Source organism: Molossus molossus, unplaced genomic scaffold (genome assembly GCF_014108415.1).
Source record: "Molossus molossus isolate mMolMol1 unplaced genomic scaffold, mMolMol1.p scaffold_m16_p_15, whole genome shotgun sequence".
NCBI classification, from domain to species: domain Eukaryota; kingdom Metazoa; phylum Chordata; class Mammalia; order Chiroptera; family Molossidae; genus Molossus; species Molossus molossus.
The window spans coordinates 31,990,807-32,016,667 of record NW_023425350.1 but is presented as its reverse complement, the minus strand read 5'-3'; the positions used below and the strand labels follow the sequence as shown (position 1 = coordinate 32,016,667).

The 25,861-nt window shown below is 37.0% G+C and overlaps 2 protein-coding genes across 5 annotated transcripts in view; one reads left to right on the top strand and one right to left on the bottom strand.

Annotated features, from left to right (window-relative positions):
• Positions 1 to 125: 125 nt before the first annotated feature.
• PIGF (phosphatidylinositol glycan anchor biosynthesis class F) lies at positions 126 to 25,496 on the top strand. Of its 3 annotated transcripts, none has more exons than XM_036262549.1 (6): positions 126 to 215; positions 1,933 to 2,181; positions 3,269 to 3,360; positions 4,764 to 4,880; positions 15,993 to 16,101; positions 25,188 to 25,496. In XM_036262549.1, exons 2-6 carry the CDS (start codon positions 1,954 to 1,956, stop codon positions 25,299 to 25,301), a joined length of 660 nt encoding a protein of 219 aa, XP_036118442.1. In that variant the 5' UTR covers positions 126 to 215; positions 1,933 to 1,953; the 3' UTR covers positions 25,302 to 25,496. The 3 variants fall into 3 exon arrangements, with proteins under 3 accessions (XP_036118442.1, XP_036118443.1, XP_036118444.1); XM_036262550.1 differs by having other exon boundaries at positions 133 to 175; positions 25,188 to 25,320; XM_036262551.1 differs by lacking the exon at positions 25,188 to 25,496 and adding an exon at positions 20,570 to 20,703 and having other exon boundaries at positions 142 to 215.
• Positions 24,488 to 25,861, bottom strand: part of RHOQ (ras homolog family member Q) — a 37,861-nt gene continuing 36,487 nt past the window's right edge. The window contains exon 5 of one of the 2 annotated variants that reach the window (XM_036262552.1): positions 24,488 to 25,851. In XM_036262552.1, the coding sequence (XP_036118445.1) occupies positions 25,696 to 25,851 (156 nt within the window). In that variant the 3' untranslated portion in view covers positions 24,488 to 25,695. The remainder of the gene's footprint in view (positions 25,852 to 25,861) is intronic. The other variant, XM_036262553.1, reaches the window with a different exon arrangement.

Below are 25,861 nucleotides of genomic sequence, written 5' to 3'. Positions count from 1 at the left end.
CCTGCCTATCTTACACCTGGAAAGCCCAGGGAAGACTAAACACGAGCGGGAAGGCGGGCTGTTTCCTTTGCCCGCCCCTCCACTTCTATGATTGGCTGTATGGCCTAGGGTCTCCGCCCCATACGCCTGCGCCTGCGCGAAGGTTCGAGGGGCGAGTAGCACCTGATGGTGGGAGGTATTAGCTTCCCCTTCCCTTCTGCGGGCGGGAGAGTTAGGTAAGCCCAGCTGAGCTGACCGGCACGCGAGCCTCCGGGGGTGCAAGCAACCCCTCCCAACTGCCGAAATGACCACTATCCTCCGTGCACCCGGCCTGCCCACGCCACTCTTCCCGCGTGACCCAGGAGCTGCTCTAATGGACCGGCTCTCTGACTTTGTGTCTCTCGGTTTCCCTTGGTCTCCACGCCTGTACTTTTTGATTTGCCACCCAGCCCGTGCCCCGCTGTCCTCACTGCGGCCGGCTGAGGCTTGGGCAGAGTTCCGAGCGACCCAGTTTACGGTGGGGCTGCAGAGAAAGGCCCAGCGATTCCCGTGATGTCTCCTTCGGAGCCGCTCAGGAGGGCCTGTCACCCCACAATGTCTGCGGACCTGGGTCAGGTCAGACTGCGGATGCCAGAGCCGCAGCCCCCTAGGGGCGTCTGACGGGTGTCCTCTTAAGCTCGGTCGTCAGGGCCTAACACAGGGCTAGTATCTCAAGAGGGGCAAACACTTGACCCATTCTCCTTTGTTTGTTTGGTCCCTCGTTCTTTCATTCATTCTTTCGTTCATTCGTTAATTCAGTACTCTTATTACATCGAAATCTGCTCGTCAGTTGGGATTCTGAGAATGGCCCCCCCAAAAAATATGCAAAGGAATGTCTGTTGAGACGCTGTATTGCAGATCTGCTTCCTCGCCCCTCAGCTGAGAAAAAGACCTCTGAGATTTTTTCTTTTCTCCCTGCTTGCCATTCTACTCTTCTTGACCCTCTAGTGTGTGTCTTTATTTGAAATAAATGAGTTTAGCACGTGGGAGCTTGGGACCTAACCTGTTTTACTTGTTTTCTTAGTAAAACATTTGCCTTTGAAAAATGTAGTGCCAATTAAAGGAGATCTGTTACAAGAAGGCATGAGCTCACCCTTTTGTGCTAGAGGGAGACCCCTCTGTGTGTATGTATAACATATATATGTTCTAGAATAACCACAGTTACATATGGACTATTACCTTAAATGAATAAGATCCTTACTTAGCATTAGTGCTATGTATAAGCTCTCTGCTAGGTAATTTATAAAGATTGTGTGTGTGTGTGTGTGTGTGTGTGTTATATAGAAAGAGTAAATTATTTCCCCCCTTCCATTTGTGCTCTACTTTTTATTGGCATCTAGCACCTGTAACAAGCATTGTCATTTTGGTATTTCTGGAGTGCTGGGATTCCTTAGTTTAGTAAAATGTTTTTGAACTCTCTTGATTACACTGGCCACCGTTTTATACAAATGTGCACTTGGTGTCACTTGACATTTGTTAGAAAATGTGAACTGTGATATTAAACAAGGATCCACAATGGTAAAAAATGCCAGCAATTTACCCAAAGTGTATTCAGGGGGTTCTAGAATGCATATGGTTATATTTCCAACAGGGGCAGATCATTAACCTATACAGTTTATTTTCTGATTTTAGCAAAAAAAAAAAAAAAGGAAAAGGAATCGCTTAATTGGTCCTAGTACATGACCCTTTTGCAGAATCAAGTCACACATATTTAAGAAATTAGAAAATTTTTCAGCTCTGAGCGCTGTTTACCATATTAGTCTACATGTGCATTTACACATATGCATCTTCCTGTACTTTGAAACTAACAGAAAATTGACTTTGGTTCATAACTTATTCTTAGGTGTTGGAACACTTAGAACAGTGAAAAAAAATCATTATTGCATATGCTCTTCTTAATTTGTTTTGCATTAGACAGCCACTCAAGAAAACACCATGAAAAATACTGATATCAAGAGACTACTTTATACCCATCTTTTATGCATATTCTCAATTATCCTAAGCATCTTCATTCCATCATTCTTCTTGGAGAACTTCTCAATATTGGAAACACATCTGACGTGGTTGTGCATCTGTTCTGTCTTGGTAACTGCTGTCAATCTAGTATCATATTTAGTGGTGAAACCAAATGCATCCACTAAAAGAAGTTCATTATCATACAAGGTAAGGCTCATTTCTTAATAACTGATTTCTAGATAGAGGTAGTGTTTTTTTATATAATTTTTTTTCTTTATTGATTTTAGAGAAAGGAAGGGAAAGAGAGAGAAACATCGATGAGAGAGAACATCGATGGGCCGCCTCTTGCATGCCCCCCCCACTGGGGATTAGGCCCACAACCTGGGTTGTCTGTGCCCTCACTGACGACTTCTTAGTGCGTGGGTCGATGCTCAACCAGTGAGCCACATCAGCCTGGCAGAGGTAGATTTCTTTTATTGGAAAAATAAAGCATTAGTCAGTTACTCAATTGGATTATTTACAAGTGACTAAAGAGAACCTGTTTGGTTTTTTTTTTTTCCAAGTTGGTAACCTGTTACTTGCTGGAAGGCTTCCCACAACATTTGATAGATTCTTGCTGTGCATTAATTGTGGAATTAAGGTGTCTTCAGTGAAAAATATAGCAAAATATTTTATGTATCATCACATAATAAGGACTGTGTTTGTGTTTTCTTGTATTCTAGCTGTCTGTTATTGGTCAATAGTTCATAAATACTGATTAACAACATAGCTCAATACATACAATAGAAACAGAAATGCTTTTTTTTTCCTTTATTGATTTTAGAGAGAGAGGAAGGGAGAGGAAGAGAGAGAGAGAGAGAGAGAAACATTGATGAGAGAGAACATCAATTGGCCGCCTCCTGCATGCTCCCCACTGGGGATCTGGCCCACAACTTGGGCATGTGCCCTGAATGGGAATCGAACCAGCCACCTCTTGGTGCATGGGTCGATGCTCAACCACTGAGCCATGCCAGCTGGGTGAAACAGAAATGCTTTTTAACTATAGTGCTAGTCTGGTGGGTAGAATAAGAGGGGGGGGGGGGCGGATACTTGCCTTGTAACCTTTTTTACAGGGCTGTATTGAGGGCTGCACCTGACTGCACAAGACATGATCTGACTTCAGGACACCCAAATCCAGAGAATAGGCAACTGTTCACACATGGGAATAAGTTATGTTTGTAAATAAAATGGAAACATGCACTGCCCTTTAGGCATTCTCTTGAGTCTTTAAATTCTTCTTTTTTTTTTTTTCTAGGTAACCAGATTTTTGAAATGCTGTATCTACTTTCTTATGTCTTGTTTTGTCTTTCATGTAATTTTTGTTCTATATGGAGCACCATTAATAGAGTAAGTCTGAAATTTCTACTTTAAAGCAATTTTATTTTCAAACACTTGTTTACTAAACAAAGGGCTAATTCTGTTGATGATTAGAGAAAGACTGTGGTGTGTTTGATTATTGGATCATGGACATCATTGCCTTTAGCAGTGTTATTATTTTAAAAACCGGAATAACTTAATTTATCAGATGCTTCTATTACCTAGCCTTCTATTACACAGTTGCATGGGGAGGGTGGGGGTGGAGGTAGGTGAGAAACTATACTATACCCGTAAATCTGTGACCCTTAGAGCCTCTAAGGCAGTGGTTCTCAACCTTCCTAGTGCCGCGACCCTTTAATACCCTTCATGTGGTGGCCCCCAACCATAAAATTATTTTTGTTGCTACTTCATAACTGTAATTTTGCTACTGTTGTCTTAGGTGACCCCTGTGAAAAGTTGAGAACCGCTGCAGTTGAGAACCGCTGCTCTAAGGGAACTAAGTATAGTGATACAGTAAGTTAGGTAGTATTAGCATATCAGTTCTTAGTAAATGTGATTCTGAAGTGCTTGAAAAAAGAATTTGTTTTCTTAAGAAAAGTCAATAGATTCCTGTATTTAAATACTTAATAAACTAATGTTTATAGTTTCAAGGTAAAATTTAAGTCAACTTTTTCAAAATTGATCAATTTTATAAATTAATGAAAAGTAAATCCATGAATATTTCTTATATAACGTTCATTATAGTTTGGGAAACTTGAGTTTGGCAGTGATTAATGATTGTGGTGAAATTAGTGATTTATATATACACATGAATATAGATATGTGTATAGTTATATATATAATTATACATAGGTTTTTATATATACACACTAAATTAACAGTTAACTCTTTTCTAGAGAAGGGAAGGCAAGACCTTTGTAATGGTAAATGGACATTTCTGTCTAATCCATTTTAGAGTAGAATGAATGTCTAGACCAATACTGCTAAACCAGCATCAGTATTTTATTGAAATGCAAATTCTGGGGCCTCAGTCAGTCAGAAACTTTAGAGGTGGGGTCCCCCAATCTTTAATCGGTTTTCTAAGTGGCTCTGATATAAGCTGAAGTTGAACCACTGGTTACAGAGAAAGTTCCAGAGAATATTGAGGAAGAAAGTTAATTATCTAGAAATGGTTTTTTTTGCTTTGGACAGAATGGATCATAGGGTATTTAACACTTCTGAACTCTATCATTAAAGCCAGATATTTGCTGGATTGTTTTATAGCTTACATATGCTATAGTCATCATGTTGGTAGGACTCGTTACCTTTCAAAGTAAAGTACAAGAAAATATTTTTACATTAAATCTACTTAAGTAACAAAGATTATGTATGTGTATATGTGCCCCTTTATACTTTTTAAAAAAATTAATGCAGTGTTTTGTTTTGTTTTCTAGGTTGGTGTTAGAAACATTTTTATTTGCAGTGATTTTGTCTACTTTTACTACTATACCTTGTTTGTGTTTGTTAGGACCAAACATCAAAGCATGGCTAAGAGTTTTCAGTAGAAATGGGTAAGTTTTAATTTTATATTTTAGTGATGTTTGAATATTTTTAAAAATTAATGTGTTTTTATATTCATGGCAGCTAGCTGATTGTTCCTCAGTTCTGATGGTTCTCAGAGATGCCATAAGGGCCCACTGTTTTTGGGGACTGGAGAGAGGGAAGGAATTATATGCACTTGAGGGGGATCCAAACAGGCAGAACTGCAGGCCCCTCCCTCTACTTTAATGAGATCAGCTCTGCATTTTTCCATATGGTAGAATTCCACATAGCCTTTTTTTTTTTTTATCCTCACCTGAGGACATTTTTGCATTTATATTCAGATAGAGCAGGACGGAGAGAGGGGGGAAGAAAGAGAGAGAAACATTGATGTGACAGAGACACATCAACTGGCCACCACACACATGACCCCATCTGGACCAGGGACAAACTGCAACTGAGGTACCTGCCCTTAGCAGGAACCGAAGCCGAAGCCGGGACTCTGATCCGGTTGCTCTAACTGCTGAGCCAAACCGGCCAGGGCTCCACTTAGCCTTTTGTTTGAAAAAAGGTTTCTGCTACCAAAGGAAGGTTTTGAAACCACTCCTCAGGGGTAATTGGTCATAGTGATAAAATGCGACAGATAAAACTGCTTCCATACATCTTATGTAGAATTGGGGTCCACAATCTAAAAATGTTTGGTGTCACAACTACCATTTCTTATGGAGCCTCTTTTCATGATATGACATCTGAGTGCAAGTTTTACAGGATTTTATTTCCTTAGCAGCCATAAATATTTTCAGCATTAACATTTTAGCTTCTTGAAAGTCATTGAGATGATTTGTATCAGAAATGGTTGAGTCATAATTAATAAAACTAGAAAGTTGCTTGGTGCCCCTAATTTTGTCCTGTTTATCACCTAGCAGCAAAAACCCTTGAGCTCTTACTCTTCCATGTTGTGAAGCTCTGTGAGAATTCTTTGTGTGTGTGTGTTCTGAAGTGTTAGCCATACTTCTTTCCCTGAGGAGCTTGGATGTTCAAGATACAAGAATGAAACGAGCAAACAGCGTGAGGCTAAAACTGTGTAAATCAGACAATAATAACTGGAGGAGCTCAGAAGGGAGGAAATCACTGAAGAATGAGCTGGAGGTGGGGTGTTCTGTAAAGGACTTGGATCAGGAGTATGAGATTTGGTGAGACTGAGGGGATGGGGAAAGACACCTCATGCTGGGGGAATGGAAACCATAGAAACTGAAATGAACATGGTATTTTTGTGTGATTTGGAAGGGAACAGTCCAAGGAGGAGAGGATGCCTGATGAGCAGCGAGGCTCCATAAATTATCTTTTCTTTGCTAAATGAACACTCTTTGTTCCCTCATTAGAACCATCGAGTGCTCATAAATTCTCTAGAAAACAAAGTGTAATTATTAAAAACTTTTTCCCACATCGTTACCACAGTATCCCAAATGGCATTCATTTCTTTTAGCATTTTAGTTTGAAAATTTTAAACAGTGAAAACTGGTTGAAACTTATTGGTTTAGGATTAATAATATATCCAGCTTTGAATTCTGTTTCTGATAATAGTATATTTGGGGGAGACATTTGCTTCTACAGTTAGTTCTGCTATTCTATGGCATATGCAGTCCTAAAAATCTCTGCAAACTTGGACAATAAAAACATAAAGGAAGGCAGGAACTTAATAAAAATGGTAGGGCAGTTTTATACATGTTAGATATGTGAAGAAATACATAAATATTATAAGTAATATAGCACTTTTCCTTGGAAAAAAACGAACTTTGCATTTGGAAGTAGGTGTGAGAAGGGTTGCCTCTTGTAAGTTATTATAAAGTGGTAAAGGAGGGTTGTGGAAATCTGACAGAAGTTAAACCAGATGTGGAGGGTGTAGCTGGTACACAGGAGGGGAACTGAGGTAACTGGGAGATGAGCTTTTTTTTTTTTTTTTTTTTTTTATCCTCACCCGAGGATATTTTTTCCATTTTTTGTACAGATAGAGTGGGAGGGAGAGAGAGAGAGAAACATCGACGTGAAGGGACACATCGAGTGGCTGCCACCCGCACGACCAACCAGGGCCGGGGACAAACTGCAACCGAAGTACGTGCCCTTAGCGGGAACCGAACCCGGGTCTCTCCGGACCGCAGGCCGACGCTTTAACCGCTGAGCCAAACTGGTCAGGGCGAGATGAGCTTTTTAAACAGTATTGAGATACAATTAAAATATAGTATACTTTGCTTATTTAAAGTATACAATTCAGCGGGTTTTAGTGTATTCACAGATGTATGCAGCAGTCACCACAATCAATTTTAGAACATTTTCATCATCTCAAAAAGAAACTCTATACCCTTTTGCTATCACTTTCTCTTCCCCAGCCCTAGGCAACCACTAATCTATTTACTGTCTCTATAGATTTACCTATTCTGGACACGTCATAAAAATGAAGTCATGTAATATGTGACCTTTTGTGACTGGCTTCCTTTCACAGCTTAATGTTTTCAAGGTTCAGCATGTTGTAGCATGTGTCAGTACTAAGTTCCTTTTTATAACTGAAATAAGGATTGCATTCTAATTTTTAATAAGGATTGCATGTTTAAATTGAATAGATGATAATCAGTTGAAGACTGAGGAACACAAAAGCTTTAATTGTGAGAACTGTGTTGGAATTATATCCCAAGAGTAAAGGACCTTGGGCTATTATTGAGATTGAATACATAATTAAATGACACTATTTTAATAAGACTTCCCCTTAAAGTAAATGTAAAGTTATTCCAAATTTTTTTAAAATGCTATTTTAAAGAGACTTGAAGGTAGAAGAGTCATTTGGTTTCTTAAAAAGTTCTGCCAACTTTTTGGTATACTTGTTATAGAATAAATGTATTTAATTTGTACTATTTTTATTGTTTGTTGCCTTTATATTATAATTATTGTGGGGTTTTTTTTCACTCATAGACTTCTAAAGTAAAATAATAATCTCACTACCTTAAACCTATATTTCTCATTGAAGTTTGCTTTTTGACTTAGTTCTTTTATGCTTTTAGGTAAATGTTTAAGTGAGAATTTGATCACTTTTGCTGAAATGAAAAAATTGAACTTCTAGATAGGTTCCTGAATCTGTGGTTATTTTACCACAGTCAAGACAGTTAGTAAAACCTATTTGTGTAGACAAAAACAACAGGCCTCTTTTGGTCATCTTTGTGTTGAAGTGGATTTTATATTGGAAAAACCACTGTGAACATTAAGAGTAAAGTGATATGAACAATGGAAAATGTGTACATATAAAAAAATTAGGTAATTTGGCTTTAATGTGGACACGAAAATTTAGTGACAAAGAGGGATTGGTTTTAATCCTCCTTCAGTGGCTAAACTGACAGTTTATATAAGAATTCTGTAAAATATCTGTAGCCACTAGGAGGAGTTGTGTGATGTCTCTGTTTTAGATGAAAAGATGAACATTTAAAAAGATCAACACCATCTAAAGGACCACTGTTTTGATGAGTCTAAGCCACACTGTTTACTGTGAACCTCAGGAACCTGATACAGTGTTTGGCACATAGTAGGCATTCAAAGTCTTCTATTTATTTCAATTAATATATGATGTAATGAATTTCAGTGGCGTCAGTATGGACAGTTACTTGGAGCTCATTGATGTGAAAATTGATCTGTAATATTGCTCACTGTTCACAGAAAGGTGAGCCATTTATTCTAATTCATAGCCCTGTTGACTATGTGTATACATTCCTTAACTATGAAAAAATTAGCCAATAACCATAGAATTCAGATGACTTTATTATGGAAACTTATAAAATAAAAATAAACCAATGTTAATGCTGCTATAGATTAGTGGAATTTATTTTTTATTTCTTTTGATCCTAATTGTTTATTACAGGAGACATATATTGTAAAAATTTAAATAATAGAAAAATATAGAAAGTCAAAGATCCTTATAATCCTATCAAAGAAGCAGCTATTACTAACAGATTTTATATACTCTAATTTTGTCTATGCATATAACATATATGTAATTTAAAAACAAAAATGGTTACACTAGTCACTGCTTTTATAACTTGCTTTTTGTCACTTATTAGAGATGTCTTTAACTATATGTGTGTATAATCTACCTATTCTTGCATAGTATTCTTAGTATATCTTAATCTATAAGTAATAGAAAACCACTTTATCGTGGTTTGAACAATAAGGAAACTGATTGTCTCACACAATAGATTGTGTGGTTCTAGATACAGATAGTCAAGGTGTGGCTGTGCTTCACTGATGCTCCTGGCTCTCATCCTTGGGCTGGTAGTGGGATGCCAGCAGCTCTCATCCTTGAGTTTTCCTAAACTAATCATTGGGAAGGAGAATGGGATTCCCATTATTTAATTAGTGTAATCATCAGGGATGAGATGAACGTTGGGGAGTTAGTCAGTATTACAAGTATTCCATGAGTCATATAACTAGTTTACTGTTGAAGGTTATTATCACTTTTTTATGATTATAAATGATATTGTAGGAACATCTTTGTACCATCTAATATTGCATACTTATACAGTGGTTTCTGTAGACTAGATTTCTGGAATAGAATTCCTAGATTAAAAGAAGTTGATAGATACTTTCAACAATAAAGATTTAGAAAAAAGAAGCCTGGCCAGTGTGGTTCAGTGAATTCAGCATCATACCATGGACTGAGAGATCCTGGTTCCATACCTGGTCAGGGCACATGCCTGGGTTTTGAGCTCAATCCCCAGTAGGGGGTGTGCAGGAGGCAGCCAATGGATGTTTCTCTCTCACATTGATGTTTCTGTCTCCCTCTCTTTATAAAAAAATCAATAAAAATATATGTTTAAAAAAAGAAAAAAAAAAAAGTTGATAGATACTGCCAAACTAAAGTTCTAATTTGAAGAATAGGTACACACACACCCCTCCCTAAGAGTGATGGTTTCCCTGAATCCCCATCAAGGCTGCTTACTTTTTTTTTTCCTAATCCTCACCCAAGGATACGTTGTTCTCTTTTAAATGGATTTGAGAGAGAGAGGAAGGGAGAGAGAGAGAGAAACTGATTGGTTGCCTCCTGTATGCACCCTGGCTGGGGATCAGACCTGCAACCTAGGTATGTACCTGACTGGAAATCTAACCAAAAACCTTTTGGTGTACAGGCCAGCGCTCCAATGAACTGAGCCACCCGGCCAGGGCAGGGCTATTTACTTTTTATCAATCTACCAGGGCTGCTGCCTAGTGGGATCTGTCATAGGGAGGTAGACTGTGCTACAGTAGCTTCATCTGATTTCTAATGGGATGCAAGAGCCTTGGTCAAAAAATTTGAAAACTTTGATTTATGGAACCATCATTTGTTAAATTTCACCTGAGTATTACTGATTAAACTGTAGAGATAGCATTTCCCTTCCCTACCTCCATTCTCTCCTCCTCCGTGTTACAGAAAACTGGATAGAAAATAACATACAATCCTCAAAATGCAGCTTCAAGACAAGAAGAGTTGGTGCCAGTTAAGATGGAATGACAGCTTTAAAGATAATTCACTCCTTGTATCTGAGCAGATAGGTGGTGTGGGCAGCCTGCTCCCCAAGTGAAGTGTGAGCAAGATGAAAAGAAATGGCATGGCAACCCTAAAAACACTGGAAGAAGGCATGCAGAAGGCAAAGAATCCAGCTTAGAAGAAAATACTGCTCAGGGAACAAAAACAAAAAATACCACATAAGTTTACCACAGAAAAAATGGTATTAAGGATATGGATTCAGTAAAATGAGAGCTCCAAGATGAGATAATGAAACTAAATGAGGTGGAGGAGATTCCAAATTAATTAAATAAATTGAGATTCCAAACCATACCATTATAGAGCATAAGTTAGAAAAATAGACAAACTAGAAAATCAAGGTCTAGCATGGAGGAAAGGTTTGAGCTAATCAAAATGAACGAGGGGTATGGAGAGGCTAGGGAAGAATAAAGCAATTCAAGAAGAAATGATAATATAGGGAACAGACAAAGGAGATAAACTTAAGATGAATTAGTGCACCTAAGATGCAAAACAAGAAATAATTCAAAGAAAAGGTAGAAGGCAGTTTCTCCAAATGAAGGAACTATTCAGTTTGTATATTAAGGGCCTCAAGAAAATAATCAAGAAAATAATGGAATGAATTCCGGTTACAGAATAGAATATATTTATTTCTTTATTAATAACATTTATAAAAAAAATTATATAAGCAATATAAATTATACAGTGGGGGAAAGGGAAGATGGAAAAAGTATACTTGTACCCAACCACTATGGCTATCCCCAAATCCTTACCCTATTTGTTACAACCTCTTCAGGGAATAAAGATAAAATGAAATTCAACATAATGAACAGTGAGTTCTCACCTTATGCCTAGTTATTTTCACCTGCTCAGCCCAGAATACTGACTGCCAGGCTTATACCATCTGGGCAGAATATTGAAATATTTCTGGGGAAAATGGTACTAAACAAAAGCCTACAGATATGGACATGGTGGGGGGTGGGGGGAGGAGGGAAGGGGCATCTTCAAAAGGCAGAGTTCCTACCAAAATCCTGCTACAGTGAAGCCTACCAGTTGAATCCTGCACAGTGAACATTCAGTCAACTGTTTAGTGTTTTTTTTTTTATTGAGGTATAACTTCATACCATAAAATTCATCCCTTTAAAATGTACAAGTCAATGGTTTTTAGTGTAGACAGTTTTGTAACCATGACCTCAGTCTAATTGAGAACATTTCATCACCCCTAAAAGAAACCATGCGTATTAGCAGTCATCTTCCATTCCTACCCTTCTCTCCCACCTCACCCCTAGCCCAGGGGACTGCTAAAATACTTTGTCTCTGTAGATTTGTCTCTTCTGGACATATCATATGTAGTATTCTAAGCAGAATAAGAATTGAAGAATCAGCCCTGGCCAGTTTGGCTCAGTGGTTAGAGTGTCGGTCTGCAGTCCAGAGAGACCCGGGTTCGGTTCCCGCTAAGGGCACGTACCTTGGTTGCAGTTTGTCCCTGGCCCTGGTTGGGTCATGCGGGTGGCAGCCACTCGATGTGTCCCTTTCACATCGATGTTTCTCTCTCCCTCCCACTCTACCTGAACAAAAAAATGAAAAAATGTCCTCGGGTGAGGATAAAAAGAAAGAATTGAAGAATCACTGGAATTCATTTTAGAGAATTCCAGAAATGAAAACAACAAAAAAGGAAAGTGGAAACAAAAGTAAAATAAAGTCCAGAAGATAATGTATATTTTTTACATTTATAAAACATGAACAGGGGGCAGTCAAAAAGAATATTCAGAAACCAACAAAGCTCTTGCTAATGAAAATTATGATAGAAAAAAATTCAAAAGAAGTAGAGACAAAGTTGAAAATATCCCTTAGTAAGATAAAAAACAAAAATATAGGAAATGAAAAGGTAAGAAAACCAGAGGACTAATTCAATATTATAGTATTTCCACAAAAAAAAAAAAGAGTGAGGAAAACAAATTTATTAAGGGATCTGGGCAAAAAAGCAAGTGTTTAAATAAAAGAAATTTTTAAGACCTGAGATTGTAGATTAAGAAGGCCCATGTGTTTCCAGTATAATGGATGAAAAGACGCCCACTTCAGGACACACTGTTGTGATATTTTAGATAACCAGTAATAGATGATTCTAGAGGGTCCCAGAGAGGGAGCTGGTGGGGAAAACATGTTATCCACACAAGACCAGGGAACACAATGGCTTTGAACTTCTCGGGCAGGAATCAAAACAGTTGGAGCAATGCCTTCAAAATTCCGAGGCAAATGATTTCCAACAATTATAGTCATTTTAGATGTAAAGTATCTTTAAAATCTATTTCCCATGTACCCTTTCTCAGGAATCTATTGGAAGAGGTGAGGTGCTTTAAAAAAAAAAAAGAGGAGGAAGTCTTGCAACCTAGAAAACAGGAGACTCAATCACTGAGAGACAAAGGGGATTCACAAGATGATGGTGTAGGACAGCAGCTGTGCCGCAGGCTGAGGGCAGCCAGTCCCCTAGAGCGGGGGAGGTGTCTCCACAGAAGAAAGTGAGAGAGCACAAGCCAGCATTTAGAAGTGATGCTTTGTTTCTGTGGAATATTTAAGGATGATTTGGTGGCAGGTACGTAAGCAAATGGGGGGGGGGGGGGAAGGACAGTTCTTAACACCCAAGGAAAATTAAAAGTTATATGTACTGTAAGGAAGGAAATACAGTTGTGGTTTACTGTGTGGCTCAGCCGTGATGACTGTTCTCATAACCATAATACTGTACATCCAGTGCTAGGTAGGGATGCAGCCGAGAGCAGAGGTGTGATGAGTCAGAAATATGAATGTGGGGATGGGAGTCTTGTGGGTCAAGAATGCTAAAACCTCTTCTTCCATTAGAAAACAGAAAGTAACTAAATCTTTAAAAATCCATACTTAACGTATGTTCTTTTAAATTTGAGGTGCACAGAAGGAACAATGAAGAGTTGAAAGTCTGTCACAGGAGGGATTTTTCTTAATGGTCTAATTGTTATATTTTACTTTAAAGGTATTATTTTGATAAATATGAATTTTTAATTTAAAAAAGACAGGCTACAGAGTTTTTCTATTAAGCTAGGTCTTGGTTTCAGTTTTTATGCATTTATTATATGTAAGATCATAAACACTCTTGGCTACAGCAAACAAAATAGAGGACAGCCTCGTGGATGTTGGCACTTTTTAATCTTAATAATTATAGATGGCCACAAGCATGCGGTAACAATGAAAAAATGTGAAGACATGGATCTTGCGCCTTAGTCCAAGGAAGCTGGAGCTTAGACATTAGATAAGACATGTATGTACATCTTATTGAAACAAAACTATGATTGTATTACTACTTGGAGTTAAAACCTTCAGTGGTTCCGTTAGTTTGACTTTTAAAGCTTTTCTAAAATCCTTACCCTAAATCTACCACAGTGAGATAACACTTCACACCCACTAAGGTTATAATCAATAATAATGTGTTAGCAAGGATGTGGATAAATTGGAACCCTCATACACTGCTGGTGGGAATAAAAAATGGCTCAGCTGCTTTGGAAAACACTGGTACTTCCTCAGAAAGTTAAACAGCGGTATCATATAACCAAGCAAGTCTATCTCTTAGTATATACCCAAGAAAAATGAGAACACATGTCCACACAAAAACTGTAAAAGAATGTTTATAGTAGCATTATGCAAACAGCCAAACAACTCAAATGTCTATCTACTGATGCTTGGAAAAAAATAAAATGTATAGCCCTACAACAAAATATTTGGCAATAAAAACGTATTTTTAAATGCTATAAAATAGATGAACCTTGAAAACATGCTATGTGAGAGAAACAGTCACAAGAGACCACATATTACATGATTCTATTTATATGAAATGTTCAGAATAGGCAAATCCATGGAGATGGAAAGTAGATTAATGGTCGCTCAGGACTCGGGGAAAGGAGTAATGGGAAGTTACTTCTAATGGGTAGTTTTATTTGGGGGTGATGGCTGCACAACTCCAACTATACTTTAAAAACGTTGAATTGTGTACTTTAAATGAGTGAATTATATGGCTAAAAGATTTTTACCATACTCAATAAAGCTATTATTTTAAAAAAATTCTAACTCTAACCTACTTTTCCAGTCTTATTTCTCATTTTTCCACTCAGCCTCAACCAGTTTTACATACATTCTTTTTACCTGCAATGCAACTCTTTCTCCAGTTCAAGACCAAATGCTGCCCATCCTACCAAATGCAGCAAACCTTTCTTCTCTTCCATAAAATGAAAAAAGTCAACTCTTCCCAGCAGAAATGAAACTGCTCTCAACTTCTACCAGACTTGTGTCTCTAGCATATCACTCTATGTATCGCAACGTGGAGGAGTTGCGTGTTAAGCGCCGGCTAGTCAACATTTGGCAGCCACATATAGTCAAGTTACCCAAGAAAGTCCTTTAAATTGCCTGAACAGTACAGTTCTTTTTACATTCAACTCACCGGTTTATTTCCAAGCTTGGAACAGATACTCTGTTCTGTAGAACGCTAGGTGAAGAAACTGACTTGCATTTGTAGGTGTTACATAAAATACAGTACAGTAAAGACCATCAAGTAACAGATTTCCATATATGATTGGCCCCAGCCTTCTCCCAGCCCAATTTTCAATAGGAACAAGCTAAAGCTCTTATCTTGTGTAGGTGAGGGAAGGGGAATAATGAGATGGATTGGTTTATGAACTGACTCGTCATTTGGGACTAATTTAGTATACATTTTGGTGTAATAATTGGCTTAATTTTAGTGAAAGAAATCTAACAAAACATATTTTTTCCCTTATATCACACTAGTTGAAAGAAACTGCTTTTCATAAACTTCATAATAATCCTGCACTTTAAACAATTGAATATTTGGACCCCACTTGCTGCATTGTGGTGGGTTTTATTCTGCTGTAACCATGTTCCACACAGCAGGCTGAAATCAAGACCTACTAAGAGAATGGCTGAGTTTTGTCTTTCTACGGTTACACTTAATAAATAAAAATGGTAGGAAAAATCACTGAATCTTTTGAAATATTTTGTTCTTGTTGTCTAACCCTCCACCAAATAGAGTTGATTTGTTTAAACAAAATGTGCCATAAGGACCTGTTGAGTAAATGAAGCTCCGTCCATACGATGGAATGCTATTATAACTGTTAAGGGAAAACAACAGCAAAACTGGGTTTATATCATGATGCTCTGAGTTTTGTTTTGAAGGATATAAACATCTGTGTGTATATACACATATATCATACTAGAAAAAATCTGTGCACGCATAAAATCTTTCTGGAAGGATATATGTAATAAGTTGGTAATATCAGTTGCTTCTGGGAAAAGGAACTAGTAATGATGATAAGGGCAGGAGGAAGACTTAGATTTCACTGCAAATGCTCTTTCAAACGGTCTGACTTACTGTTTGCATATGTTAGCTTCCCAGCTGAAACACGCATTTCTTCCCAATTGTTAATAGTTCATGGTAAATATATGTCAGTTTGAGGTGCCTATTTTAAATGAACAGAATATGTATGCATAGTGTTAATTTGTGCTTCTGTTTGATTCTGCAGAAGCTAAGATATATACCACCAATGATTTACCTATTTGTGTTTTGCAGAGTGACATCCATTTGGGAGAATAGTCTCCAGATCACTACAATTTCTAGTTTTGTAGGAACATGGTTTGGAGCCTTTCCTATTCCACTTGATTGGGAAAGACCATGGCAGGTTGGTTTCAGCTACTTAGAGCAACAAAATAAATGTTTGTAAGTAATAAAACTGATGATGCTAACTAACGTGTACATATCTATATTTATATATATAAATTGTTTTGTTGTTCAATTAAGTAGGATGCCAGTTCCCTCTCTCACTGCAGTCCAGGCGATTTCTTATTGGAGCCTGTCTCAGTGGCACAGGGTCCAGACCATCCTGCCTCTTTCTTCCAGCACTGTCTTTCCTATATAGTGAATAAACAAGCTTAGTTTGTGGCTATGTATAGGACTTTTTTAAAAACAGGCCAGAAGTTGCAGGAATTCCCTGTTTAAAAAATTGTTTTAAATGTTTTTATTGATTTTTTTTTAGAGAGAGAAACATTGATCAACTGCCTCCTGCACCCCCACCCGCCGGGAATCGAGCCCGCAACTTGGGCATGTGCCCCGACCGGGAATCAAACCAGGACCTCTCAGTCCATAGGACAACACTCAATCCACTGAGCCACACTGGCCTGGTAGGAATTTCCTATTTTTAACTTAGATATTCATTGCCTTTGTGACTTTAGAGTTATATTTTTGTTAATGTGATTGATGGCCAAATTGAATGTTGATCTTGAAATATTTTTTAAAAGCATGTAGCAAAGTAGGTTTTTAAAAGGGGTACACGATAGAGATGGAAGCTCATTAACATCAGGTGTTTCATTTCCTAGCACAATAGGATATAGCTAAATAAGCTAGGCAAAGCACTATGAGATAGGTGTTCTTTTTATCCCCATTTTACAGATGAGGAAACTGGTACCAAGAAGATGTGTAATATTTTCAAGTTCACTGAGCTAGTAATGCATATATCATTCTTAATTTTTAATGGCTTAGTAGTATGCCATTATATAGTTACTCCAAAATTTATTTAATAAATTCACTATTGATCATTTAGGTTATTGCCAATATTTTACTATTATAAATAGTGCTATATCATAAATATCTTTGACTCTGTATCTTCACAGATTTTTCCAATTATTTTCTTAACTTCCCCAGCCCTGGCCAGTTTGGTTCAGCAGTTGGAGCATCGGCCTGCAGACCAGAGTCCTGGGTTCTGTTCCCGCTAGGGGCACATACCAAAAAAAAAAAAAAAAAAAAGATTATTTCCCCCAAATGGAATTGTGGTATTAAAAAATATATTTTCTTGCCCTGGCTGGTTTGGCTCAGAGGTTAGAGTGTCGATGCACAGACTCAATTCCCAGTCAGGGGCACATACCTGGGTTGCAGGTTTTTTTTTTCCTTTATTGATTTTAGAGAGAGAGAGGAAGGGAAAATGAGAGAGAGAAACATCAATGAGAAAGAACATTGATTGGCCGTCTCCTACATGTGGGGATTGGGCCCACAACCTGGGCATGTGTCCTGGCCAGGAATCAAACCAGCGACCTCTTGGTGCATGGGTTGACGCTCAACCACTGAGCCATACAGGCCGGACTGGGTTGCAGTTCTGATCACCATGCAGGAGGCAACCAATCGATGTGTCTCTCTTACATCGATGTTTCTCTCTCGCCCTCCTTTCCACTCTACCTAAAAATCAGTGGAAAATGTCCTTGGGTGAGGATTAACAAATAAACAAAATATATTTTCCCTTCTTCCAACATAAAGAGAATTTTTTTTCTGATTACAAAGTGTACATTAATTTAGAAAATGTAAGCAATGTTAATAATTATAAAGAAGAAAATAAAAATTATCAAATATCCAACCACTTAATAAGTGCCTTTAAAACTTTGGACTTTAATGCGACTATCTCCAAAATAGAATTAAATCAGATAATCAAATCTCTCCTGAGCATACTTATTTCTTAAAAAGCAAAATTGAGATTTTTCTTTAAAACAATTTAAAATTGTTTTATATTTGTGCTTATTCCCATCAGATACCAGATTAATGAAGTATTGTTATATTTAAAAATCCTTTTGGTTTTCTCAGGTTAAAATTTTAATATTTGGGAAACATATATTTGTTTCTAAAGTCACAGAAGCCACAGATACTTTTTTCATAAATTGAAGCTAGAGATCATAAGGATTATAACTAAATCAACTCCTATAAATAATGCTAGAGTGAGGGATAAAGCTAAGATTTATTGAAGAGTAGCCTATTTTTCAGTTACTTGGTATCTCTGTTACCAAAGGTTTTCAACAAACCAAAATAAAATATTTATATGAATATGATTATGTTCCAAGCATGGGGAAAAAAAGAACTATTATACTTAATTGACAGAAAATGGTTTTGGATTTAAAAGGTGGGTTCATTGTAAGGTAGTCATGTTGACAGTGCTCTGCTAGCAGGATTTGCAATGTGAGAGAATAGTGCTGGCCAAATGAACTGATTTGCGTGATCTTGGCAAGAACCATTTAGTATCACTTTGACAAGAAATTCCATACTGGAGATTACATATCTCACCACAGACAGCTCTTCCCATGTACTGTTAGGCACAGGAGAGTGGTAGAGTATACACGATCAGTGTAGATTTACAACTAGAGAAATGTGTCCAGATGTAGGTCATCTGCACATGTACTCCTACTTCAGACTAGCATTTGCTTTAAGAACATCTGGACAAACACATCACTTACAACCAAATTCAGAGTAAAATATAAATGGTCATTTAAAACCAGTAGAAACAATGTCAACAGACTGTGAAAAATGAATTCTGTCATGCAAATGCAAGTTTGTGATAAGCACAATAAACAAAAACATATTAAAAAGTAGCTTGTGAGAAATTTAGAACTGGTTGCCTAGGTTTTATCTTCCTCTTTTATCTGAAAGAGCCAGTAATCCCAATGGTTGTTGAGTTGTGCCAAGTGTTCTAGTTGTTCCAAGTGTTCTGCAGATAGAGTGGTTCCCCATGATATCTGTGATGGCATATATCTCTCCAAAAATTATAATTATATTGCAGCACATACTTTTACAAATTTATTAAAATGTATCCCAAATTAAATTATCTTAGTTTGTACCTTAACTGCTTGGTTTATAGTAGAGGCTCAATACATAGTTATGAATGAACAGAGTCATTCACATGGGACTCTTAAGAATGACACTAATGTCTACCAGGGATTGGTTTAGAACCAATTTCTGTACTTATGCTTCGTAAAATTATGAAAACAGCTAGGAGCAAGAATCCCCTTCTGTTTCTGAGGGGAGGCTGCATATGGTTAATACAATGCAGTGTGTATTCTCTTATAAACTTGATACTGCTCAGACATTTCATATGAAGAATACCAGGTATTAAATATGATTTATAGTACAAGGGCAAGGGAATAGTTCCTACAGCAGGGTATAACACTCTCATGAACCATTTTATTTGTTCTAGTCAGTACTAGCAGTGTCAGTTACCTAAGAAATACTTACATTAGTGATCATATAAGTTTACTTTCTCAAGTTATAACATGTAATATACAAAATGATACCAATGCATGGTACAATTTTCATAATTTAAAAATACTGTTTCATTTAATACAATAGCTCCATGTTTTAAGTACAAGAGGCGCTATTATTCCTGTGCTGCGTGCACATTGAGAAATTGAGGCTCAGATGATCAGTGACCTGGCCAGGGCCATACAGCCAGTAAGTGGCTGACCTGTCTCGTGAAGTCGTCATTCTCAGGCCCGTCCCATGCTTCTTCCCGGAAAAGCAAAGTAAAGCTCCCAAGTAAAATATGAAGTATTTTAAGAAGTAGCCTAATGTTTTTGTATAATTATTTCAAAACTTTCTGTGAGTATTTTTAACTAATTTCAACAAAAATTATAATTATATAATTATATATTCATGATTATCTAATAAATACTTGATCATCGTTTTAGGAAATCTGCAACAGCGTATACACTGTCATAGTCAGTGACATGCCAAACTAGCTTTTAGAGTATCAAAAACACATGGATGTCAACATTATGAGGTTAAAAATGTATTTGCACTTAATATATACTCAAGGGACTTACATAATATTGTACATTTTATAATTAAGTAAAATGTATTAAAATTGTTTACTCTCAAATCACACAACAAACAAATGCCATCTACATCATTGAAAATGATCCTTAAAATGAGGAAACCAAAAATGTAAATGTTATGAACTAGAACAGTTCATAAAAATACTTGTTAGAGTGATGGGATTCTTAACCAGGAGTCCATAAGCTGGGCTCCAGAGGTCTGTGAACCCCTGAAATTATATGCACTTTATATATATAACATATATGGATAGTGTTTGACAAGGAAACATGAATTCTGTTATAGTTTTTAAAAATTATTTTCAAAGTACTTAAAATTTGGGCAGGACTTTTTCTTTTTTAAATAGGAGCAGCTTTAGAAATCTCAGCTGTAGAGATTTGGGGAATGGTGGTCTTTATTTTGTAATAACTTATACAGGGTGGGGCAAAGGTAGGTTTATAGCGGTGAGTACATGAAAGTTTATTCTTATAAACCTATTTTTGCCCCACCCTGTATGTACCCACTAGGAATACGAACTAAAAGATTATCATCAAGGATAGCTCACACATATTGGTCACTTGTACTGTGTGCCAGATACTGATACAGGTGTGGTTGGAAGTTCCGCAGAGTGCATTCTCTCATTCAGTCATTACAGCAACCCCAGGAGGTGAGTTTTATGATCCTCATTTTGCAGATGAGAAACCAAGGCACACAAAGGTTAGGTGACTTGACCAGAGTCACACATTTAACAAATGACAGAGCCAAGACTTATCCAGTCTAATACAAAAATCAGTGTTCTTAATCCCTATTTTGTACTACTCAGAACATGCTTTGAAAAATATCGAACAATACATAGATATATTAGTACATTTTTCTTTCCTAAAAATGTAAGCAGTTCTACAGTAATGCTTGATCAGAAGAGAACAGTGTGGTTTTCAGGTGGAAATAAGCTTATGTAATGTTCAAATGCCTTTCAACCAGAAATATCAATTTGTTTAACAGAGTAAATACAGAGTTATAATGATATTATTAAGTTTTTTTAGCTTATAAGGATGAAATTGTTTTATTTCTGAGAGAAAAATAATTTATTTCCAGGTACCATGTACCCAGAACCTATACTATTTAGGACTTTGTTAAAGTTGATTACTTTAAGAGAACACTGATTTTTTTTTTTTTTTTTTTTGGTACGTGCCCCTAGCAGGAACCGAGCCCAGGACGCACTAGTCCGCAGGTTGATGCTCCAACCGCTGAGCCAAACCAGCCAGGGCTGATCTTTTTTAAGTGATGAAAAATATGAGTCATTTGGTATAAAGGATAATAGTACGCTAAGAGACTTTCTTCCCATGGTGTAACTGTTCATTTTTTAAAAATGTTTTTCTTTTTCCTTTATTTTTTCCCCATCACCATTTATCTATACCCCTCACCCCCATGAAAGTTAATTTTATCTACTTTGTATTATCTTTTGTTATGCAAGAGGGGGATTTTTATTCTATTTTGTGATTTTTTAAATTTTAATTTATAAAGCTTGGATAAAAAGATGGCTGTTGTTTTGGTGGCAGACTTGTAAATGACTTCCTTTACATGAATGTCTTTGAGTTTTCTATTTTTCTTAAAACAAAATAGTTCTACATAGCTATCTCGGATTACTACAATTTGGAGAAATGTTTGTAGCAATGCAGTTGAGTCGTCTGTTCAATGGATGATACCATGTGTTCTTGTTTGTTTTTTAATCATTTAGGCATGAAGAATGTTAAATAGAAACATCTCTGTACGTGAGACAATAGTTTTAAATGTAAATTTCAAGATCTAATTATGAAAATACATGATTAAGCTAGAATTGTTTGACAAGTCAATATGAATTCTGTTGCCACAGTATAGGTTTTAATTTTTTAGAACAATTATAAGGTTAGTGAGAAATTACTTGAGGAAAAATTATTAGTGGGCCACTTCCCCCAACTTCCTTCAACTACTCGTTTAGGCATTCCCTGTCTCGGCCTACAAAAATCAGGGAAGTTACCCTTGTATGAATAAAGTCCCTTTAAAAAGTGACTGTTACAATTAAGGACGACTTGGGAAAGCCCAATCCATCACTAGGAGACAGTCTCAAAGCCAGTCCAACATTTTCCTTTGCTGACGGCATGGATTGTTTGAGACATTTAGAAAGTGTTCCAAGAATTCTTAACCCCTCATTAGACAAATCTTTTTAACCAATATTTATTTCATTTTTGGCATTCCACTGGAGGTCAAGTACAGCAGCTGTTTAAAGAATGTGTGTGTGTGAGTGTATGTATGTATTTAGAAACAAAGAGCCACAATGAAATTACAAAATGATTAAAATAGAATTAAGTGACCCAAATTGGAATTTCACTGGGATTCCCACGGGATTATTATTCTCCCTACTCTCAGACAGCATGCTTTCTAACAAAGTGCAGACGCTTACACTTGGCCCATGATGAGGAGACTTACAGCACGAGAAACACAGGCAAGAGTATTATCCCACATGTTTACACAGGGTAGTAAATAAAAACTACTAAGGTAAGAAGTTCAATGCTTTACATAGATAGTAAACTATGCATGTTATTTTATTTGTAACCCCATGTGTTAAGATGGGGCACTGTTAAAGTAACAATCACTTAAAAAGCAACAACCAACAAACCAGAATTTAATTTGGTACTTAAAATTAATAATTGAAAATAAGATGGAAGCAGTGTCTCAAGTAACTAAGATAATTCACAATAAAAACCATAATTCAGGCTCTATTTATTGGAAATATGATCATTCAAAGTGGGCTAACCTACAATGTACCTCTAGAGATAGAATGAGGGTATAAGTTAGCAAAGTGTTAAATAAGATTTCAGGGGCCTCTAAAATTACTTTTAAGAACTTCAGAACTGATTACATATAAAAAACATTAACTATCAGTTTAAGTTCATTCATACATGACCTTATTTGAAGCAGTGTATTTGCACTCACTAGCAACATTCGTGTCAATAGGTATTTTTGAAGTACTTTATCTCCCAGATATCTCACTACTTTGAACTCGTTGTTCCAGTGAATTTATTTTGAGATTTAAGCCTTTAATGAAGCCGGGAATCTGAAAATAAGGCAATTTTCTACAATCTGCGTATGAATAGAAAACAAATCTTTGGTTTTTGGTTAAAGTGGCAAGAAGGACTCTGCAAAAAGAAATAGTAAAGAACCAAAGCAGTGAAAAGGCTCTTAATAAGCAATGGGAAACTCCAAACCCCATCAAGGTCAATAGAGTACCTAAGGCACCTCCGGTTCAGATGATGCAATCATCTTGCTTAGAGTTCTAATAATCTATGTACAGGATTTTTACCATCTTAAGAATGTGAAACTAAAATGGTAATGCCCAGCCATGATTATTGTGAAAAAGAAGAGAATCATAAGAGCTGATAAATGGAAGTGACACTGGAGATCATCTGTTCTGTCTTCCATATTATAGATGAGAAACTGAGGCCCATTCATGAAACAGGTAATACCAGAGCTGTGTTTCCAGATTCCTAGTCCATTTCTCTGAGGGTAGGACAAATTCTAGATGCTAACTTTCATTGGCTGGTAAAACCAAGTGTGAAGAGTTTCAGAGATGTGAATTTGAGAAAAAAATGAATTTCCACCAAATCCCCAAAGACATGTTAGAAATGTATAATACTTGACTGTCTTAATTCCTTTATACCACATGTTGGACAACTTAGCTGATATACTACTTGGTTTATACAATTCCTTTCAAGTCTATCTAAAAATAGCACACCACGATTAAAGGAGAACTTACATAAGATTCCATTGGAGCATACATAAGGCCATGGTACCCAATCTGAACCGCTTCTTGGAAGAAAGAAGATATCCACTGTCCAGTTTAGAGAAAGCTCCTGACTAGTTATCTAGTAGACTCTCCACTCTTCAATGGGGAAGGTGATGCTTATGTTTTAAAAAAATCTCTATAAAGCTCACATACAAGACAGTCCATTCTAGATTTGTGACTGGTATGAGTATTTAAGGCTGTCATTTTCAAGTATAAAAGTTTAGTGTTCCATATCCAATCTGTGCAATAGACATAGCTGTAAGCTCAAGTCATGGAAATTAACAGGAGCTCATCAAAGACATAAGATCATAATTTAGGCCACAGCAAGTTTAAATGTAGGAAAGGGGGCGGGGCAGGGAATGTACAGATTAGATTATGCTTCTCCGAACTGCACTGGTGTGTTCACACTGAAACCTGGTCTGACACTGTTGTCTGTTGCATGGCGTGTGGAATAAGGCAGATCCACAGCAGACCCAACAAGAAACCTTAATTAGATACCAGAACTGGAAATGAAGGTGGTTCACCTCTAACATAGTTCTACGGTCTGTGACCCCAGAGAAAGATTAGAAATGGCTCTAGTATACCAAATAAGCTTCACAGATAACAGGAACAAGTGTTTTCTAAACAGGGCCTTTCACTTAGGGACCAATATGTACTGCTTGTGAATGGAATAAATCAACACTATTTACTTCTGGCTTGGTGTGATTGTGGCTGGGGGAAGTGGGTACAGGAAGCCAGTCTTTTGTTTAACTTACAATCTAGGTGTTTGACTTAAGTTGTGGTTCTGTAACTTCTGCTGATTCCAATACCTGTATCTGAAAGGTGACATCAGTTTTATAATGGAAACAATTGCTTTGTTATAAATTCCATGCAACATGATTGAATTCTAGGTCTTTTTAACACAAGTTAAAGTTTCTTGTGGCTTGGTCATCATACATCCTTCTCATTTCATTTGATATACAAGTCAGTGTGGACATTACAAACAAAATTACCAACTTCAGAGAGCTAAATTGAGTCCAAGATTATGGCAAAGTCTGACCCAAAATTTTAATCTGTAATTTTAGCATGTCTCTCATGCAGTTTGGGGAGCATCAAACTAAATCTACAGTCGCCAGAAGCTTTGTTACAGCTGAATGCACGTGAACTAAAATGTGTACATTTTTAGTGTTCATGATGAATGTAGTATGACCTTATTATACTTTTGGCATTCTTTAAGAAAGCGTATTAAGCTTTAATATAGAAATATTTAGGTTATACTTAACTTGTGCTCAAGTAATAATAAAACATTTGTTCTCTTTTGATCTCCTACATTCTCTTCTCAGGTATGGCCCATCTCCTGTACGCTTGGAGCGACCTGTGGCTACGTGGCTGGCCTTGCTATTTCGCCACTCTGGATATACTGGAACAGAAAGCAACTTACATACAAGAACAATTAACTGGAACACAGGAAGAGTTTTTGTGCAGATTTCATAAGGACTGTGCAGAAATGTACATGGTCTAAGCCAGGCAGTCCCATTTACAGCACTGGTTTTTATGTAGTTACATGATGTGATTGTAGCTTTTTAAACTATGAAACCCCTGAGAGATTGTACCTTCTAGTTGAAATAAAGTATTTATAATAGATTGTGGCTTCAGATGCTGCTTGCTGCTTCTTGGACCTGTAAGAAACATTCTTCATGAACTTGATAGAATTCTGAGGACAAGGTTGTTGTTTTTTCTTTCAAGTTTTAAACTGCTTCAGTATTTATAAGAGGTCTGGGTAGAGCTGTAGCATTTCATTTGCTTTCTTAGAGAGAAATGAACAGTTTCCTTGGCCACTGAAGATGTTTCTCACGTAATCAAACAACAGTTTATACATCTTGATCCTATTCTTTTTTTTACTGTGTGTTTCTTTGGAGTTAAAATGGCTATGATAGCCTCATCAAAAACAGTCTTCAAACCCTTCTGGGTTAGAGCTGAACATTCCACGTAGCAGCACGCTCCTATCTGGGAGGGA

What these genes read in the sequence shown, in the direction of transcription:
- PIGF (XM_036262549.1), top strand. Translation starts at nt 1,954, where the DNA reads ATGAAAAATACTGATATCAAGAGACTACTTTATACCCATCTTTTATGC. An exon ending in TATGGAGCACCATTAATAGA is followed by an intron (nt 3,361 to 4,763) that starts GTAAGTCTGAAA and finishes TTTGTTTTCTAG; the next exon opens with GTTGGTGTTAGAAACATTTT. An exon ending in ATTGGGAAAGACCATGGCAG is followed by an intron (nt 16,102 to 25,187) that starts GTTGGTTTCAGC and finishes TTCTCTTCTCAG; the next exon opens with GTATGGCCCATCTCCTGTAC.